Source organism: Marmota marmota, unplaced genomic scaffold, assembly GCF_001458135.2.
Source record: "Marmota marmota marmota unplaced genomic scaffold, marMar, whole genome shotgun sequence".
Taxonomy (NCBI): Eukaryota; Metazoa; Chordata; class Mammalia; order Rodentia; family Sciuridae; genus Marmota; species Marmota marmota.
Genome location: NW_025999897.1, coordinates 1,537,256 through 1,557,830, shown reverse-complemented (window position 1 = coordinate 1,557,830; position 20,575 = coordinate 1,537,256). Strand labels below are relative to the sequence as shown.

General features: G+C 42.8%; 1 protein-coding gene across 6 annotated transcripts in view; it reads left to right on the top strand.

Annotated features, from left to right (window-relative positions):
* Tex2 (testis expressed 2) overlaps nucleotides 1–20,575 on the top strand; it is a 106,853-nt gene that overhangs the window by 73,865 nt on the left and 12,413 nt on the right. For all 6 annotated transcript variants that reach the window (XM_048798161.1, XM_048798162.1, XM_048798159.1 and 3 more), the window contains exons 6-8: nucleotides 4,812–4,958; nucleotides 10,346–10,445; nucleotides 18,655–18,787. In XM_048798161.1, the coding sequence (XP_048654118.1) occupies nucleotides 4,812–4,958; nucleotides 10,346–10,445; nucleotides 18,655–18,787 (380 nt within the window). The remainder of the gene's footprint in view (nucleotides 1–4,811; nucleotides 4,959–10,345; nucleotides 10,446–18,654; nucleotides 18,788–20,575) is intronic.

Genomic DNA, 20,575 nt, shown 5'->3' with positions numbered 1-20,575 from the left:
ACCAAAGTCACTTCCGTTCTCTTTCAGTGGAAGGTTTTAGGAAATGTTAGAGGTAGTATAGGCTGTCCCAGCATAGAGTCCTGTTCTCATCGTTCTGCTTTGCACTCATTAGCCAGTGTCAATGAGCTGGATCACAAGCTATTACCACCTACTTGGCATTATCAGTTTAAAATCCTATGAGCAAATAGGACTCAAATTGAAGCTAGGAAACCTATCATGGACAAAGCAATTTTTCAAGGCTTCTCTTTTTCCTCTGTCAGAGTAGCCTTTTCAGATCTTCACAAGTGAAAATGGGAAATGGTTAGTTGATAATAAGTAAAAAATATGAAGTCAACCAGGAGTGATGGTGCATGCTTGTAATCCCAACAGCTTAGGAGGCTGAGGCAGGAGGATCACAAATTCAAGTCAGCCTCAGCAACTTAGTGAGGCCCTGTCTCAAAAAATAAAAAAAGGACTGGGGATATTGCTTAGTGGTTAAGCATCCCTAGGTTCAATTTTCTGTACTAAAAGAAAGAAATAAAATTTATAAAGGAGATAGGAATGCCAAGACAAATCAACAGGGGAAAGAATGGTCTTTCTTTGTCTCTCTCTCTCTCTCTCTCTCTCTCTCTCTCTCTCTCTCTTTGGTGCTGGGGATTGAACCTGGTGTATTTTACTACTGAGTCACATTTCCAGCCCTTTGACCTTTTTTTTTTTTTTTTTGAGACAGGGTTTTCCTAAGTTGCTTAGGGCCTTACTAAGTTGCTGAAGCTGGCCTCAAAACTTGTACTTGTGATCCTTCTGCATCAGCTTCCCAAGTTGTTCACCTCACACTCCCTCAAAAATTGACTCACAATGGACCATAGACCTCAACGTAAGAGATAAAACTACACAACTCTAGTAAAGAAGTAAATCTGCTGGGCACAGTGGAGCATGCACACTTCAGTCCCAGCAACTCAGGAGACTGAGGCAGGAGAATCACAAGTTCAAAGTCAGCCTGGCAATTTAGTAAAACCCTGTCTCAGAATAAAATTAAAATGGTTGGGCATGTAGCTCAGGGACGGAATATCCCTGGCTCAATCCCTAGTAGTTTGGGGGCCGGGAGGGAGAATAAGTCTTTGTGACTCTAATTTAGGTACCTTCTTAGCTAAGACACCAAAAACAGGAACAACCAAAGAAAAAAATAGGTATATTGGACTTCATCAAAATATTTGAGAATTGCTTTCCTGATGAAATATACACCAAATATACACAGGGGCTTTACAACTAATAATAAAGAGGTAAATAACGCAACTAAGATACAGGCAAAGGATCTGAATAGACATTTCTTCAAAAGATCTAGGAATAACTGATAAGCACACAAGACAGTACTCAACACGGTCAGTCATCATAACCATGGTAGATGCCACTGGACACCCACTAGGATGGGCATAATCAGAAAGACAGATAATAAGTGTCAGAGAGGATGTGGAGAAATTTTGGAGCCACTTATGCTGCTGGAGGGACTGTAAAATGGATGACAACTGTGCACAATAGTTTGGTAGTTTCCAAAAAAGTTAAATATGGAGTTATCAATTCCAGAATGGAATTGCTGCATCATATGGTAATTGTGTGTGCAAATTTTTAAGGAATTCCCATACTATTTTCTACAGAAGCTGTTGAATTATTTGCTTTAAATGGATGAATTGTATAGTCTGTGAATTATATCTCAATATAACTGTGAAAAAAAAAAAAAAAAACATTACCATATAGCCAGACCCAATTTTGTTTTGAAAAAGAGTTTTGTATTCTTAAAAGTATTTATACACATTAAAAAAGACTGAAAGAAAATATAGTAAAGATGTTTTAAATAATTATATCTGGGCAGTAAGATTGCAAGTATATTCCCTAATGAATGTGCATTCTTTTTATATCAAGAAAGAAAGCAAATGAATCAGGAGAAGGGTCCTCTCCTGGACCAAGCTGCCACTCGTGACACCCCATGACAGCTTTGAGGCTGCGGCTATGCATGGCCAAACTAGGAGCAGAGGCACTAAGTAAAAAAGCCAGGCTGACCTCAGCCATTTGTAATAGGAAGCATTACAGCAGAGCTGCTCAGTCTTGATAGCTTTGCTTTAGCTCTGGACCAGTGAACTCCACCCCCTGCCACTTTTTTTTTCCCCCCCAGCCATCTTTGGGAATCTACCACTTCTAAATGTATGTATACTGTTGAAATGGAAATAGTGAAATGAATATTCTCCTCACATCTCTCCCTGCAGCCAAACGGCAATATTAGGAAATGTATGCGCATTTGTTCTCTAAGCTCTTAAATTTTTATGACAGCATTGGGAATGAGTTCTCCTAGCAGCCTTTTGAGTCCAGATTTTGTTCATAAAGCTTCTTTGATGCATTGTCGGTGTTGTGCTGCTCTCAGGTTTTCCTTTGTTCCTGGTGTGACTATGGAGAGAAGCCTGCATTAGAAATAGGAGCTGTTGAAAAGGAAAATCAACCCACTTGTCAGTTATTTCAGAAATTTTACCACGTCATGTGCCATTGGTTTGGACATACATTGTGAAATAGCCTTTGTTTTTTTACTACTTTATGTAAAATCTGTTTCCTGTGAAAATGAGGATTGTAAAGAAAAGCTGATGAAGGGTAGACTGTGTCTCTTTTAAGGGAAAAGGCAATCTATTCTCTTAGGTAACCTATAAATCTAGATAAGAGGTACAGGGCCTGATGCAGGGAGTAGCTTGGTTCAACCTGAATGGCTTGAATGGGCATTGTCCTCAGATGAGTGCTCTTCTCAGAAATCTGTGTAGATGATCTGATGGGACTTGAAGATGGCAACCTCAGAAAAGCTGCACCTAATACCCACGGACTGAAGTGGTGATGTTTAGACAAGAAAGAAAATATTCAAACAACACGTACAGTTTGTGGCATGACTAAGTGGTCACTGGTGCAAACTTCTGCCCTTCTGTCCAGGACCTGGTGGTAGCAAACATCTTGGTTAATGTCCAAAGACATGACAGTACTAGAAAATTACTGATAGAATTTTTCAGACATTAAAGAGTGAGGTAGATTCATTTCTTAAATTGAAGGACCAACATATTCATTATAAATCAGAGTTTAAAGTGAGATTTAATAATATTCATGAAGGACCTTGAAAAACACCTGAATTTGAAGGACTCTTAGAACATATCACATTCAGTAACAAGTGATTGAATATGTGAGCAACTCCCCCCACCCAAAGAGAGAGATGACACAGGAGTGACAAGAGTCATGGACAGATGAGTGCCGAGCTGTCTCTGTGGCCTACGCTCAGGCTCTGTGTCTGGCCCACCTGGGTCAGCCCCTCAGAACTCTGGGCTTCAGAAGTACATGCCACAGACCCTGATGGTTCTCACAGGCATTCAGACCTGCTGGTATTGGATCCATGGGCATCATAGCCTGAGCACACAGCTGTGACAGGGTCACAACTACCACTTCCTGCAAAGGTCGGGCCAGTGCAGATGCATGAGTCGGAGGTGGGAAGGGAGTGGGTGTGCAGGGTGTGTGGCAGGACGGGTGCACTTATGTGAGCCACAGAAGGAGGGGAAGAGCAAACGATTCACAGATTTCTACTTTTCTAGATCTTTTGATCTTTACTTTTCAAAGCTCATGTCTCTAAGACTGTAGTCTAATTAGTGACCTCAGCCCAAGGAAAAGGGGGCCACTAACTTCTGCTACTCCACACCCGACTCCAGCACCCCCACAACATAATACTCCTCTCCTCCCTTGAATAGATGCAAGGTTCCCATCTTCTGGGGTGAATGTGAACGAGGCAGCCTGAGGAGTCTGTCATAGGGCTGGTGTGTGGTCAGTGGACAGCAGCAATAACGGCAGTGTGGAAGCCGCCAGCTACTGAATTCTGAACTCATCACCTGCTAGCAACCACTTAAACCTCACTGTACCCTCCATGGGTGCTTATGCTTCCTCCTCCTCCCGGCTTCTCCCTCTTCCTCATCTTCCTCTCTTCTTTTTTTGCTTTGTTTTAGTTTGGGTTTTGGTGCTGGGGACTGAATCCAGGGCCTCACCCATGCTGGCCAAATACTCTACCACTGAGCTCTAACCCCAGTCCTTCTCCTCCTTTTTCCCCATCCCTGATCCTTACCAGGCCAGAGTCCATAGTGACTAGCCTAGGAAACTAGAGACACAGTTCTGCTCACACTAGCCACAGCAAATATTTCAGACAGATTTTAGAGTGGGGAGAGGATGAGGGGGTTTCACTGGGCTGAGGTTGGAGAAAACAGCTGCCCTGAGAGCAGCTCTCTCTCATCCAGCCCATGGTCCTTCACCCCACCTCTTCATCACATGGAAAGAGGCTTCTAAAACTCTTGATGCCCACTCGGCTTAGTGTCTTAGAAGGACCTCCCCCAAATATTTTGACCTTGCAAGAATTAGGCCAAACCTAAGAGTCGGGCCACAGGGGAACTGAGGACTGCCTGGATGAGGACCAGCTAGGGACAATTACACATCCAAGCCTGGGCTGGAAAAAAATGACATTTGATAAGATATGTCCTTGATACTGTGGGAGGCAGGGCAATGCAGCTAAGCTATTTATGTGGAATATTAGCTGGTTCACAGGAAGACTGGTGGAGAAAGGAAACGGTTTCCACTGTGATGGCAGCTTTCATTTCTCCCTTTTCTATTCACCAATTAATGTGAGGCTTGTCATTTATAGGCAAGAAATATGTCTCATGCAGTCCTCTGATTCTGAGGGAGGGAACTTCAGAATTTATTTATTTATGAAAATAAGCACCTGTCTTACTCTCCAGTTGCCTTCCAGCTAATTTTGGTCCCTTTACTTTTGCCAGTTGCCAGAGGCTCCACCCTCTGAGGAGGAAGAACAGGAAGCCTGGGTGAATGCTTTGCTTGGAAGAATATTTTGGGACTTCTTGGGAGAGAAATACTGGTCGGATCTGGTGTCTAAGAAAATTCAGATGAAACTCAGCAAAATAAAGGTATTGCTTTTTACACAAGAGACTTCTCTTTTCCCACTTCTTAATTTCTGGACATTTTATACTCTGTATCCTGAATGAAAAATAATTTAGTTTTAAGCATTTAACACATCAGCTAATAAGTTGTTCTCAAACAACACATCTGACCCAGATCACAGACTGACCTTGATCTTAGTGTATCTGGGGACTGGGTGAACTATCCTGTTTACTTTATTTCTTGTGTTGTCACATAATTATCCACTCTAGGTGGTAGTCCAGAATTTACTGGGGAAAATGTGAGCTCCTAAAACTGATTTGTCTTGAGTAATTCTGTTATGTTTGAGTAAGAAACAAATTTAAATTGTTTGTCCAGAGCCCAGTCTGAACCTCGCAGTGGTCCAGTACTCTCAGAGGAAATCCCAAACTATTGAAGACCCCTTTCTGAGCCACACTGCTTCCCACAGCTGGGAAAGTTAGGAGCTTCACTCAGAATCTGTCTGCAATGGACCTTACTTTTTGGCCAGATGGTACTTTATTTTGGGCTTTCTCTGCTGAAGAAGCATTCCTGGTGCTCAGCCAGCTCTCTTGTGAGTGAGTTTAAACTGCAAAAGTATTCCTCATGACAGTCATTAAAGGATACATCTGCCAACCGAGGCCTTCTGGAGGTTCTTTAAAAGTATATCTTTGACCTGATGAAGACCCAACCAGGAAGAGAGTAACATTGGTCTCCAAGTCTTCACAGCCTGTAGCTTGTATTAGTGGCTCTATTTTTTTTTCTTTTAGATCATAGATATCTTTGAGAAGCAGAAACCTATGGAGAAATGTACACTGGCACAGAATTTTGCCCACAGTTTCAGAGAGTTTAAGAACTTCAGGTTAAGAAGCTGTGGGCTAAGGTAGATTCGAAGGAAAATGTGGGCATGGGGAGCTTCTGTTTGGTATCAGGCATTCCCCCAGGTGAAGAGCAGAGCCTTGTCTGTCTTGGTTGAGTTCTGCTAAGTTCTGTTGCCATCTACAAGCCAGCATATTCCTTTTTCTGACCCCAATAAAGAAAAGGAGCAAATTTCCAGACAGAATTTGGGGCAGGGCTTTGGGAGTGTTCTTCAACAAGTATCTGCCAGTGTGTTCTTGAGGCAGGTTGAGGGTTGACTCTACTTTTGCTAGCCAGTCCCACCCAAGCAGCTATGACCCTCTGCGTTGGATTATGAGACACCAACAGCCAACTTAGAGCCCACTCAGCCTCTTTAACGCCTTAGAAATGACAGAGGCTAGAATCCCATGTCAAGGCACACGGTCAGAGCTGCCCCTGTGATTTTTCTGTCTGGGGTTCTTCTCTGAGGGCTCTGATTCCTAGCAATGTGAAAAAGCAAGCAGGGTTTGTTTGAGCTCCAGTCAGAAGCTGCTCTCCTTATGCATAGTCCAGACCGATTGAGAGGCTTGTTCCACTGTTCTCCCCAGAGCCTGAAGTTTATGGTGCCACTGTCCCCATGGTAGACTCACACCAGAGTAAGTTAGGGAAAGTTTTCTATTTTCATTTTCTCTTTTTGCTGGTCAGATAGGCTTTTGCAGTTCACAACCAACTTCCTTTTTACTTTTAGAGGTCAGACGTACTAAAAGGTTAGAATAGAGAAGGGTGATCTAGATCTAGCAGTGTGAGAATTCAGAGTGGGGGTCTGTATCCCCTCCATTGATAGCCACACCCTCATCCCCTACCTGAGCTGCTGCATAGTGAAGTGCCCTGATCACCAGAGGAGACCCAGGCATAGGAATGATCAGAAAGGCAGAAGAAAGGTACCAAATTCTGCACCTGACATCACCATTTGCCAGAAGAACTCATTACTGCCAACTAGCCTGTACCTCTGGAGGGTGCTAACTCTTAAACCTAGTAGTGAGTGGGTTCTGCTTAAACATCTAGTCAAGAACCAGAAGGGGAACAGAAGAGTGCCTAGAGGAGCCTGAGTTCTCTGTGACATAGACCTCCCACCTCCTGGTTTCCCTTGACGACTTGACATTTGGAGAACTCTGCTGGCCTTATCCTGGAATCTTAGATTGTCACCCTTACACATGACAATAAGTCATGCGGTAACAGAGCAGCCTTGTATGTGTATCTGGTGCCCCAGGATGGGTTTCAAATAAGCTGGGTTTCTGCCCCAGTAGCAAATGCACTCTGGGCCTTGGTTGCTGCTTGAATACAGCCTTGGGGCCCTCAGGGGCTCTGCCTGTGTGAGTGAATGCTCTGTCATTGCACACAGTTTCTGACTTATCACCTACCGACCTGAGCATTACCCATACATCTGACTGCTCTATCCCAGTGAGTTTATTCCAGAGGGTCAGGAGCATGCCTGTGGGTTCCTGTCTCACCACGAGGCCCATTGGGTGAGAAGAAAGGTTTCTGGGTGAACAGCACAGACCGACTGATCTTCTCTTGCCTTGTCCTGCAACATAGGAAGGAGGCTGTTCTAGGGTAGAAAGCTGGATAGAGGAGGGGTATGAGGAAGGGTGGTTAGAGATATTCTAGATTCTTGAGGTTGGGTAAACAAGTGAATAAGTAGGAAGAAAGGCTCTGCTGATGGCAGTCCCCATTGTGCTTACTGATAGGTAAAGCTTCATCCACCCCTTGCCACCTCCTCAGCCCTCAGTGCCTTGAGGCCCCTCCTTTGTCTCAGGGCTTGTCCCAGGTCCTTCCTTTGTCTTTTCAGGGACTGTAGGGTACAGGATGGTATAGTGGAGGGAGGTGTGGCACAGAAAAAGGAAGATAGTTACATTCCTAGTGTGGCTCATTGTCAGACTTACGTTCCCATAGAAACACTGATGGAGGTGGCCTGTTCCTCAGCTAGCCCCAGGAAGTCTGTCTAACCTGGCAGGCTTCTAAAGTGCTGGGACTTGGAATGACAATAACAAAAATCACTGTGTAAGTGTGTGAGATTTTGATTATTTCCTTGGCCACGTACATTTTTGCGGGTTGATAGGGGTCAGCCCCACTTGCAGCACCTATTCTTTGGAGAAAGGTTTCCAAATGCAGTAACCACAAATGCAAAAATGCACGCATGAATGCTGCCTCTACTCACATTTTGCTCATTGAAGACATCAGAATCTCTGTAACCTAACCCCTCCACCCCCGGGACAGATCAGAGGTGCAGTTCTCCTCATGAATCCTGCAAGTTTATGCTTTTCTGCATAGAATCAGCTGAAGAGGCCCAGCCAAGTTAGGTATTAAGTCTCTGCCTGACTAGATGCTACCTCATTTCGTGGGAAACATTGTTTATTTTTAAATTTTTAAAATCTTGATTTTTATTTTAAATTTTACAAAATTATTCCAGTGTTCAACTGGTAAAATGCTCATAACTCAAAAAATTCTGGGAGGAAATGAAAAGGAATCAGACTTTCCAGATTTAAAATTGTGTTACAGTTGGGTGCAGTAGTGCACACCTGCAATCCTAGAGACTCAGGGGGCTAAGGCAGGAAGATCACAAGTTTGAGGCCAGGCTTGGCAATTCAATGAGATCCTATCCCAGAATTAAATAAAAGGGCTGGGATGTGACTCAGTGGTAAAGTGCCCCTGGATTTAATCCCCAGTACCAAAATAAAAAGAAAAAAAATTAATGTATTATAAAGCTAAAATAATAAGTTTGATAGTGGCAGAAAAAAGAAAGTCCAATACAGAATTCCAGGGTGTTGGGAATCTAGTATTTAAAGGTGGTAGTACAGGTTAGTAAGGAAGGTATTGATTGTTCAGTAAATAGGTTGAGATTGCTGACCAGTCATTTAGGGAAAAAATTAAATTGGATCCCTAATTTATACCTTACACAAAAAGAATGGATAACATGAAATTCTAAAAAATACATACATAGCCAGGCATGGTGGCACACGCCTATAATCCCAGCTACTCAGGAGGCTGAGACAGGAGGATCATAAGTTCGAAGCCAGCCTGGGCAACTAAGTGAGATCCTGTTCAAAATTTAAAAAATAGGGCTGGGCATATAGCTCAGTTGTTAGAGTGCTTGCCTTGCATGCACTAGGCCCTGGGTTTGATCCCCAGCAACACACACACACACACACACACACAATAATAGTAATAATAAAAACAATAAGAAGGACTGGGATGTAGCACAGTAGTAGTGGTGCTGGTAGTAGTACTAATAGTAGTAGCAGTAGTAGTAGTTCAATTCCCTGTACCACAAAACAAAAACCATATACAAAAATCCAGATGGAGGAAATACAAATGAATTAGCTGTATAATCTTGAGATCATGTTGGAATTTCTGAGTATGATACCAGTGCTATTATGATATTTCTTCTAGAATAAATTCCTGCTGATAGATTAGGAGGTGTGTTTTAGTCGGGGCCCAGCAGGAACCAGATGGCATGCTCAGATGAGTGACTGGAGGGGTCATGGAGTCACTGCTCCTTCTGGTCTCTTGGATGTTATAGGGCCTCCTCCAGCCCAAAGATGCCCTCATGCAGTTGTTGAGGCCTGAGCTTCTGTGTGGATTTAGCCCCTGCCAGGGTGTTAGACAGTGGGCTTGGTTTCAGACCCACTCATCTTTCTTGGTCTTCCTGGGCCAGCACAAGTGGGGAGCTGCGACCCTTCCTGAAGGGCAAGGCAGGGAACAGAAATCAATTATCAGAAATTGGGCAGGGTAGCTTGTGGAAAGGGCTTCCTCTGTCACAGGAGCTGTGACCTTCAGTGGAGGGAGAGGACAAGTGCTTGACTACGCTCTTCCCTATCCAGTGGTGTATCCCATGACCAGGGAGAGTCAGAAGCCAAGGGGCAAGATGACCAGGGATGCAGTTTGCACAGACCAGCCTCTCAGCCTAGGGGGTGGGTATGGCTATAAGGGACAAACAGAAAATATCCAGCACAAGGCCAAGGAGATGTGATTTCTTACAAGGGTTTTAATGGTGAGTTTTCCTATCAGAAATGTAGTGATTTCCTACCGGACACTAAGCACTAGTCAGCTAAGAGAGCTCCACATCCCATGTTTCACCAACTCTGGGCCTTCTAATCTCGCCAGTGTGGCTGGCTCTGACTCCACAGGCAGGTCTCTGGTCAAATGTTACTTCTCAGAGAAGCCTTCCCTGACTCTGTAGCCAAGAGAGCCACCCTTGACCGAGAGCACCACACTTCCTGTGTCCTATTACCTGCTTTACAAGATTATATTATTTGTCTACCAATTTATCTGTCTCTACCTCCCCAGGTTTGTACCTCCCCAGTGTAAACCTCCCTAGAGCAAGGAACTGGCCTCCTTGTTCATGGTTCTGTCTGTGGTATATTGTGTGTGCACAATTATATTTGGTTAAGTAAGTGATGTGTCTCCCAAACCTGGACGACCATACCCTCCAAGAGTGTGTTGAACTCTGACTTACTTTAAGCATTTCCTAACTCATTTATTGTTTATTTCTTTTCTCTAGCTCCCCTACTTTATGAACGAGCTAACTCTGACAGAACTTGACATGGGGATGGCTGTGCCAAAAATCCTTCAGGCCTTCAAGCCTTATGTTGATCATCAAGGTAACTCTTGACTGTTTAGATGGGAATTGATCATTTATATTAGCATCCAGATGTTTCCATTGCTGCAGATTCAATCCCAAGACTTTGTATTTGGAGGGAGCTGGAATCTTTTGAACCATCCTATTTCATATTGAATGTCTTTTTTTCTTAACAGTCACTGTCTTATACAAATGGGGAATATATCCAGGCTCCCTAAACAAGTCCTGCCAGTTTCTTGGATTGTTACAACCTTCAGCTCAAAGATGCCCTCCTGTCAGTTGATGGGGCCTGGGCTCCTGTGCGGGCTACAGCCCTTGCTGTGTGAGGCAGTGGGCTGACTCAGACCCACTCTTCTCTTAGAGGCTTGTGGGCATCTGCCCCAGCCCTGGCTCCCTGCCAGAAGCTGCCTTTGTTCACATCACTTCCTTCCCACCCCAGCTCCTAGGTTGTAAATTTTTTGACCTTTGTGTTTTATCTCTTTATGTTCCTTATACTCCTAGTAGGTACTGAGTAAGTGCAAGACAGCAACATAAATTCAAATATAATAATGTGAGACGAAGGCTCACTGCTGGGCAAAAAGCCCATGGAATTGATCTTTAAGTGATATTGGGGATTAAAGCCATGTGTACTCTACCACTGAGCTATACCCCAACCCTTTTTATTTTTATTTTGGGATAAGGTCTTACTAAGTTACCCAGGCTGGCCTCGAACTTATAATCCTGATGCCTCAAACTCTCACATCAGATTGATTTTTTTAAAATTTTTTTCATTGTAGTTGGACACAATGCCTTTATTTTATTTATTTATTTTTATGTAGTGCTGAGGATCGAACCCAGGGCCTTGCACGTGCTAGGTAAGCACTGTACTGCTGAGCCACAGCCCCATCCCCAGAACTGATTTTTTAAACGTGCTACTGATACGGCATTTATGCTACTTTTGTAGATGGAGGGAAAAGTTTGATTTGAATACAGAGAATTTAAATAGATTTATGAGGATAATGGTTTATATGTCGAGCCTGGCATGGTAGTACACATCTGTAATCCCAGCTACTCAAGACTCTGAGGCAGGAGTATTCCAAGTTTAAGCCCAATCTGGACAACTTCATGAGACCTTGTCTCAAGGGGGAAAAAGAATGGGTAGGGATGTAGTTTAGTGGTAGAGCATCCCTGTATTCAATCCCCAGTACTATAACAACAACAACAACAACAAAGATATTTGTGTCATGTGGTTTTAAAAGGATCTGGAAACTTGAAGTGGAACCGTCATTTGACCCAGTTATCCCTCTCCTCAGTATATACCCAAAGGACTTAAAATCATCCTACAGCAGTAAAGCAGTGACACCAATGTTTATAGCAGCTCAGTTCACAATAGCTAAGCTATGGAACCAACCTAGATGCATTTAAACAGATGAATGGATAAAGAAAATGTGTTATATATACATAATGAAATAATACTCAGTCATCAAAAAAGAATGACTCTGACTTTTGCCAGTAAATGGATGGATTTGGAGACTATCATGCTAAGTGAAATAAGGCAATCCCAAAAACCCAAAGGCCAGATGTTTTCTCTGATATTCAGAAGGTAACACACAATAGGGGGGTAGGGGATAGAAGTTAAGTGGATTAGATAAAGAAGAATGAAGGGAATGGAGGGGGGGATGGAAATAGGAAGGGCAGTAGAATGATTGGACATAACTTTCCTATGTTCTATATGAATATACCACAATGAAATTACACATCATATTCAGCCATGAGTATGGGATCCTAATTAGATATACTGCATGTATGAATAATATGTTAAAATACATTCCACTGTCATATATATCTAAAAAGATCAAATTTTTTTTGAAAGATGAAAAATAAGTAAGAGGATTTAGACAGGGAAATTTTAGTATGCAGGAGTTAAGTAAGAAAGAGGAGTTAGCCAGATAGGCATCAGCATGCAGGGGAAAGTCTTATGGGTTTCTTTACTGTAGCATCCCTTGCCAGTGAGCCTCTTTCCACTTAAAGCATCGTTACATTATTCTTAAAATGGCTCAGAAACAAGTTTAGGAAAAAAAATAATTACAGCTTTTCAAGAGAGAGATATTTATTTTGAAGTAAATGTTTTGTAGAATTTTTAAACTATAGAAGCTGTTTTTGTCTCTGTATGGCTGTGTCAGATGGTTCTTGTATTGTATATAAGGAAATCATTTTTCTGCTGTTGTGTACATTTGATGTAAATATGAAGAGATCTTTCTGTCACTATAGGTAGCAGCCCTGCATATCTCTCTAGCAATATTTCAACTGAAAGGGAGCCCATATTTCCATGTTTTTAGCATCACATTGATTGCAGAGAAAGATCAAAGCGTTTGCAAACCCAGAAGTCCATCTGTATGTTGAGATTGCCTGTAACCCCTCAGTATGTCTATACCTTGATTAATCTTTGTGCTCCTGGGTTTGGTCATTTCTGGTCAGCTAAAAGTGAAATTTGAGGAGATTTGGATTCTTTGCAGATGATTTGGCTATAGTTTTTTTAATCCCATGTACAATTTTAAAATTGCTTTTGATGTGTTGGTTACATAGCTGGAATCTTCACCTCTTCAGTGTGTAGGAGCTACCTTCCTTTCCTCTGACTCAGGTGCCCTTTGCTCTTTGCCTCTTTAGGAACTGACTGGTAACAAACTGGGAAATGATTAGCTTACACAAACCTCCTGAGAGTCATGCTTTAAAAAAGTAAATAATACATGTGCTCTATTTTCTGATGCCTTAGCAATCTCTTATCTCAGCACTGTCCTTTGCTGAATTAATAGAAATTTCCAAGGAGAGGGGTGCAGGACCACAGGGGGCTTTGCAGCATCTAAGAAGTATCCCTGTGGCTTTGAACTCTGCATCCTCATGGGGCAGCTGTGGTCAGCCTTTGAGGATAATTCCAGTGAGTCTTGAGCTTCTTTCCTGTTCCTCAGGAGCAAGAGCCAGGGTAAGACATTTTACTGTGCAGATCAAGGCATTGCTGGTTTTTAATCCATGAGAGGTTTATTTAACTCCTTTCAGGGCAAGTTTTAGAGATCTGCCTCCTTGTATAACAAGAGAGAAAATGTGACCAGAGAAAGGAACAAAAAAGTCATAAAGCTCATAGGGTTAAGTTTGATCAAATTAGGTTTTTCCACATCTGCAAAGGATGCATGTATGATGGTAAAAGATTAATGAGCATGAAAGAAATACAGCCACACCCAACTTAACGATGGGGATACATTCAAGAACATTAGTTGATTTCCAGGTTGTGCAGACACCATAGAGTGCTTACACAAGCTAAGAAACTGTGACATCACTAGGTGACAATCTTATGGGATTCATCAGTGACCAGAGGTCATTAAGTGGCTCGTCACTGTGTCGTGTGTTGGATTCCATTGCTCTAGGTGGGAACCTTTCCTTTTAGGGATTAAAATCTGGGATGATTTGCTAGAACTGACCCTGAAAAACAGAGCTCAACCTTCCAGGGAAATGTAATCCAGGCAAAGGAGGCTTCAGTAGCTCCAAGGAGAGGCATCTCCAGTAGAATCTGCTCCTGCCCTTTTGAAAAATATTTTCCTAACTTGTGCTTGCTTGTTGGCAGCACGTGGCTTGGAAGGGATATTTAGGCCAGAGCCAGGAGGAGGCACTTCTTAGGCAACACACAGTGTGGCTCCCAGTGCCAACTCTGGGGTGAGACTGCTTGGTTCACAGCTCCATTTCTTAGGCAGGTTTCTGAACCTCTTCACTTCCTCAGTGCTCAAATGGGAACCCTCATAGCACCCAGCTCACAGTTTATCTTGAGAGTTATGTGAGTTAACTCGTGAAAGGCACTTCCATGAAAGGTCCATTGACAACTAAAAAATATTTTTTTAACCAAGTTTAAGGGATTGCTAAGTTTTCTGAGGTCTGTTAGAACAGAATATCATGTACATTCTAAGAGCTTAGAAACTCCAGCATCTGGTAGTGATAATATATGATTTGATATTCCATTTTAAGGAGTTTTGTTCTTTAAATGTTAAATATTGACTTTCAGCGAGGGAACCGGAGGAACGGTGGAACAGTGAACATGAGGCCCAGCTAAGGGGAGCGAGGCTGCAGGTTCGTTTACCATCTTCCCAGTAGCAGGTGTCCCGTTAAGCCTGTCCCTGAGAGAACAGTCAAGGCCTTCAGTAGCAGTAAGACAGGGAGCTGTCATTCACTGTCAGTTGTGTAAGACTACCACATTTACATGGCCATGGTAGGAGAGTTACTGAGGCCATGGGATTTGTTCACTAGAAACCCCCAGAGAGAGCAGAAGAATGTCTGTTCGGGTTGTGGCTCTTCTTGTCTCTGGGGATATGCAACCAGGCATGCTTATTGTCTCTTGGGAACCGTGATCTGAGCTGCACCAGGTGGCCAACCCCATCTTTATTCTTTTTTTTTTTTAATATTTATTTTTTAGTTGTAGTTGGACACAATATCTTTATTTTATTTTTATGTGGTGCTGGGGATCGAACCCAGGTCCTTGCACGTGCTAGGTGAGCACTCTACCGCTGAGCCACAATCCCAGCCCCCCCATCTTTATTCTTGATCAAGTATGTATTTCCTAAGGGCAGGGTCCACCCCTGTATTTTTAGCTTTAAAGTCCTGCAGTAAGAACTTTGTAAGCACTTTGGGTGGAATGAGCTATTGTTTCTGCTGCAGTCCCTCTGAGCAGTGGTCCTGGTGGTGGTGACTGCTCCTACCCCCATGAAGCTAGAGAGTGGAACAACTTGGCAGATCCTCACAGGAAGACTGACTAAAGCTTGTCATTCACTGTCAGTTGTGTGTCATATGTTGCCAAACAAAGTGCCAACTTTATAGGGGCTCACTGATAATCGGGACTCACCATCTCCTGAGGGCCTCTCATGAGCACCCTTTAGCCCCCTTTCCTGAGTATCTTTTAGGGCCAACTCTAACTTCTGCTTAAAGCATCAAAATTTGTCCTGCTCTTCAACTTTGGCTTTTGTCCTGAGCACTCCCCAGAGCAGGTGATTAGAGAAAGCAGCATTTTAAATGGAACACCTCACTGCAGAGTCTTAACATCTGTCAAGAGCACAAATGAGAAAGACCTGTAACTGCATTCATCCAGAGTAGCTGTATCAAGTTAAGATTGTCTCTTGGAACAGTGTATGTCCCCGTCTTCACACTGTGGCTACATTTATACGTCCCCCAGGGGAGACAGCCTTCCTGGTAACCTCATTTCTTCTTTCAGTCTTGCAAGGCTCGGGCTTCCTGGCTAGTTTGTCTGGACTCAGAGTTGCGAAAGTCTTAAGTGCTTCCCGGTCCTCCAGGCACTTGTAGCCTGCTCAGTCATTGTCATTTGCCCTCTAATGCTAAAATAGTTTCCTTATCCTCATTTCATTGCAGGCACATCATATTAATTTGTTGAAATATTTATTTGCTGTTCACATCTATTTTTAAATATTCTCAATTCATTCTTTTTTTTTAAATTTTTTATTGTTGGTTGTTCAAAACATTACAAATTTCTTGACATATCATATTCCACACTTTGATTCAAGTGGGTTATGAACTCCCACCTTCACCCCATACACAGATTGCAGAATCACATCAGTTACACATCCATTGATTTACATATTGCCATACTAGTGTCTGTTGTGCTCCGCTGCCTTTCCTCAATTCATTCTTGACTATTTTCACTGGGTGCCAGGATTGAAGGCCTCCTGAGACATATCCAGCACTATAAAACCCAAATCCTTCTCTTTCACAGGATTGGTCAGATGTCCAGGCCATGTCCTGCAATGTCAGATCTCTGGTTGCCCAGTGCAGCCTCTTTCCTGGGAGCAGCAGTAGGCGAGGCCAGAGCAAGCAGTAAGAGTGGGCTGGCCATAGTAGAGAAAGGGAAGCCAGGAGGTGCCAGGAGCTGCTGTCCACAGCCTTCCCCTGAAGAGGCAATGTGGTCTCCCTCTGTGGTTGAGGAAACTGATGCATAGAGGTCATGAAACCCAAGCCCTAGTCCATGTGGCTGGGCTCCATGGTGTTCCCTGGGCCTTATCTGCTTCAGCTCTTGGCAGTGGGGCTGGATCACACCCCAGGGGACCCAGCTCATATTCCAGTGCCTGGGGCCTGAGCCAGCAATTTATTGAGCCTGTGTCCATATCCCTCATGTTAAGCACAGACAAACAAAAGCCTTCCATTTTGGAAAATTTTTTTTTAAATTAAAATTTTTTTAAAACTCTGGTCACTTTAATGTGACAACTTTCAAAGGCAATTCATGCTGTTAGTATTTATCAGAAGCCTGAATAGGATTTCTAAAAGTGGTTATGTTTGAATATAACAGGTAGTTTGAATCTGTTAATTCTCAAGTTTAAAAGAGACAGATATTATACAATAATGAATATCTTCATTTTTGATATTCTTTTTCTATTGAGTTTAAATTAACACTAGCCTTTTTGCCCTACTCCCCTTTCTATTGGAAGTGACTAATGAGTGAGTATCTTTATTGAAGCAGATGTGCCCTTTATTTCCAGTAACAGTATTTTGAAGAGCAATCTAGTTAATGTTCTTTAGCTGCTTAATGTAAGCAAGAGGGCAGTTTTGTGAGTGTTGCTATAGTCACAGTTGATCTGCATGTCACTTAATTAAACCAGGTCATTCATGGAAAATAATCACCTTCAATTATGACAAAGAGAATTTGTTGAACACAAAATGGAAATTATTCTGCCTTTAGTGAGGAATTACACCATTAGTGCTTCTTGGGTTAAGTAGTGCTTTTGTCTGAGGGGTGGCCATGTAGGGGAGGGGTCATTTACTGTAATTGCTTGAAAATGCTGCTGTGTGTGAACAGTGGTTTTAGATTCATTTCCTGCTTCCTTTTAGATGTTGTCATTTGTCTGGGGATCTGTAAATGTTTATTAACATTTAAACACCCACTTGAAAGATTATATTTTGATTGGAAGTTCATGAGGTATCACAGAGCAACTGATTCTGAAAAATCAGAGTGTGCCCTACCTTACCTGCCTTACCTGCCTACATTTCAGACACTAGTCAATGGCCATTCCAGGGGAATCCACAAGCTAAAAGCCTCTTAGAGTTGGGTTTATGGTGATAGCATCTTTAAATAGATCTTTAAACTCAGAAACAAAGTGGTTACCCAACTTTACCTGGATAATTGTGAGAATTGAAAGGTAATCCTTATGTTTCCATTATGAGGCAATTTCCAGAAAGAAAGAGGTTCAAAAAGTTTTTGTCACAAACTATAGTTAATTGTGCTCCGTTTTTGTGTACAATGAGTCAAAATGTATAACTAATTAGAACAAATTAAAAAGAAAGATGGGGAGGGCTGGGGTTGTGGCTCAGTGGTAGGTTGCTTGTCCAGCACGTGCGACGCCCTGGGTTTGATCCTCAGCACCACATAAAAAAAAACAAAATAGGGGCTGGGGATATAGCTCAGTTGGTAGAGTGCTTGCCTCACATGCACAAGGCCCTGGGTTCAATCCCCGTACCACCAAATAAATAAATAAATAAATAAAGGGGGGCTGGGGATGTGGCTCAAGCAGTAGCGCGCTCGCCTGGCATGCATGTGGCCCGGGTTTGATCCTTAGCACCACATATAAACAAAGATGTTGTGTCCGCCGAAAACTAAAAAATAAAATATTAAAAGTTCTCTCTCTCTCTCTCTCTAAAAAAAAATAAATAAATAAAAAAGGTATTGTATCCAACTACTTCTAAAAGAAAATAAATAAATATTAAAAAAAGAAAGATGGGGGGGAAAAGTTTTTGTTCCCATACTTTGTACTCAATTAAATCTGACCCGTTTTTCTGCACTCCAACCCTAGGAACTTTAGGAAAGACAGTGTTCTCTTCTGGGTCTCTTGGAGACAGCCTGGCTCATGGGGAAGTCTCTGCCCCTCCCTTCTGCCTTATAACCAGCAGCCCATCAGCAACCCATCTGACTCTGCCTGCATCAAGCCATTTCCTCCTGTGAGGAGAAGCCAGAGGATGGGGTCCTTCCAGTGCTGATGTGTGCGCTGAGTTCACTTGACCATCGTGATGGGGGCAGTGCTGGCTGCTTGCCAAGCGCGCAGACCATTTCCTTCTTTTCTCCCACGCATTGATCGTAGAGTGGTCTCATAGCCCTCTTCTTGCTAGTGTGATGCTGACTTGGATACTTGAAAATATGTTTTTATACTGTCATTTTAAAGTCATGTTTTTGAGGGGACAGAATAAAACCTCCTGTTTTTTCACTATTTCTCCAGGACTCTGGATCGACTTGGAAATGTCCTACAATGGGTCCTTTCTGATGACTCTTGAGACCAAAATGAATTTGACCAAACTAGGTAAAGAGCCTCTTGTTGAAGCCCTGAAGGTTGGAGAAATTGGCAAAGAAGGGTAAGGGGCTATATATGAACTTACTAACCCAACCCTGGGGGACCAGCCTCTCCCTGCAGCCTCTGTGAAGCAGGTCTGAGGTGTGGGAGCCTCTGGATGGCAAGCACACTTCAGTGTAAGTGGGCCACAGAGCAATTTGGGGACAATTTACAAGCTTTTCCCAGGGACTATGAGTTCTCATCCCCTGCTCAGCCATGACAGTGTCTTCTGCCTCAACACTGTGAGGGTCACAGTCACGGGGCTGGGTAATAAGTCTTGATTACCCCAGAAAGCACCACTGACAAGCAGGGTAGACTCGTTAGAGTGACAAAGCACTCTGCAAATCAAATCATCGCTTCAAAAGCTCTTTCAGTTCTCGGCCATAGACAGCGCTGTGTGGAGTAGGCTAAGGCCCCTTGGGGAGATATTGCTTTAATCACCAAGTCAGAATTATTTATAGAGATGGTTGATTTTTTTTTTTTTTTTTTAGTCGAGAGGGTACTCTGCAAATGTTCTGAGAAACATTTTCCTAAAATAATACAATATGAATTTGCTTAGTAAATTCTTCTCTTTGTAAATAGTGTATCTGTGTCCAGAGGTGTCTGATTTAGAAATATTCCAAAATTGTGAGATACTTAAGGGAACCTAATATTTTTAAATTTTTGCTTTAATGTGTACAGGAAATAAGCTAGAACTTTTATCATTCCCACACACCTTGAAAGTGGCTGCTCTGATTACATGTTTAAGTGATATCATTGTTTTTATCAAATTAAAAATGTATTTCTTGTTCTGTAGTTCCTTTACATGGACTAAACAGTACAATGACAGGGAAATAACGTAAGGGGCCACCTTCACAGGAGCTAAATGCAAGACCCAGGCTCTAGGATTTCTGCTTAGCTACAGTACTGACCTACTGCTCTCATTCATGCTTCATGTGATAATGGCAGACTGGGGGAGCTGGGTTATACCTGCAAGATTATTCTTTTGCTTTGATTATCCTGATTTATGCAAGTTACTTATTAAAATATTCCTATTTTAATAATTGGAGAATTTCACCTGCTGTGTGCAATCTAACTTATATCTACTATTTTCCTTTCATTTTCTGCTATTTGTTAAAATGTATTTGGATTCGGCAATCTGTGGATTTGTATTTTCTGGTGAGTGGTACTTATCAACTCTCCCTGTGGCATTCATACCCTGTAAGTGCTGAGTCTTGTTTGGTCCCATGTGAAGGCATGAAGAGGCCTGTCTTTTCATTGTGTTCCTAGACATGAAGGCATAGTCCAGGTCCTATAAGGACTGGGGTTGGGAATAGAGGCAAAGCTTTGCTAACAGGTAAAATCTCACAGACTTCCCCAGTTAGAATTACTGGGGTCCTGAGCTAGCCCTCACCACTTCTTGTCCATTGCCCCAAGCCTGTCCCCATGTACAGCTGAGCACCATCCGTCCAGCCTCGTGACAGCAGAGTTGCAGAAGCAGTCTTGAAAATGAGGTCTCCAGGGCTGGGGTGTAGCTCATTGGTAGAGCATTTGCCTATCAAGCATGAGGCCCTGGGTTCCATCCCCAGCACCACCCCCCAAAAATGGAGGAGGGGAAGAAAAGAGGTCTACTAAATGGTAGCAGTGACACAAGTTTCAGTCAGAAGGATTTATGCAGGGAGCCCTTTCTGAAAACAGCTCTGTGCCGGCACAGAGGTTCAAATTCTCCATTGGAAAGGGATTCTTGGGCATCAGGTTGCCAATAAGGCCAGGTCCCTGGTCCTGGTCACTTAGGCATTCCACATTCACTGCCATTTATGTAGCTCACAAA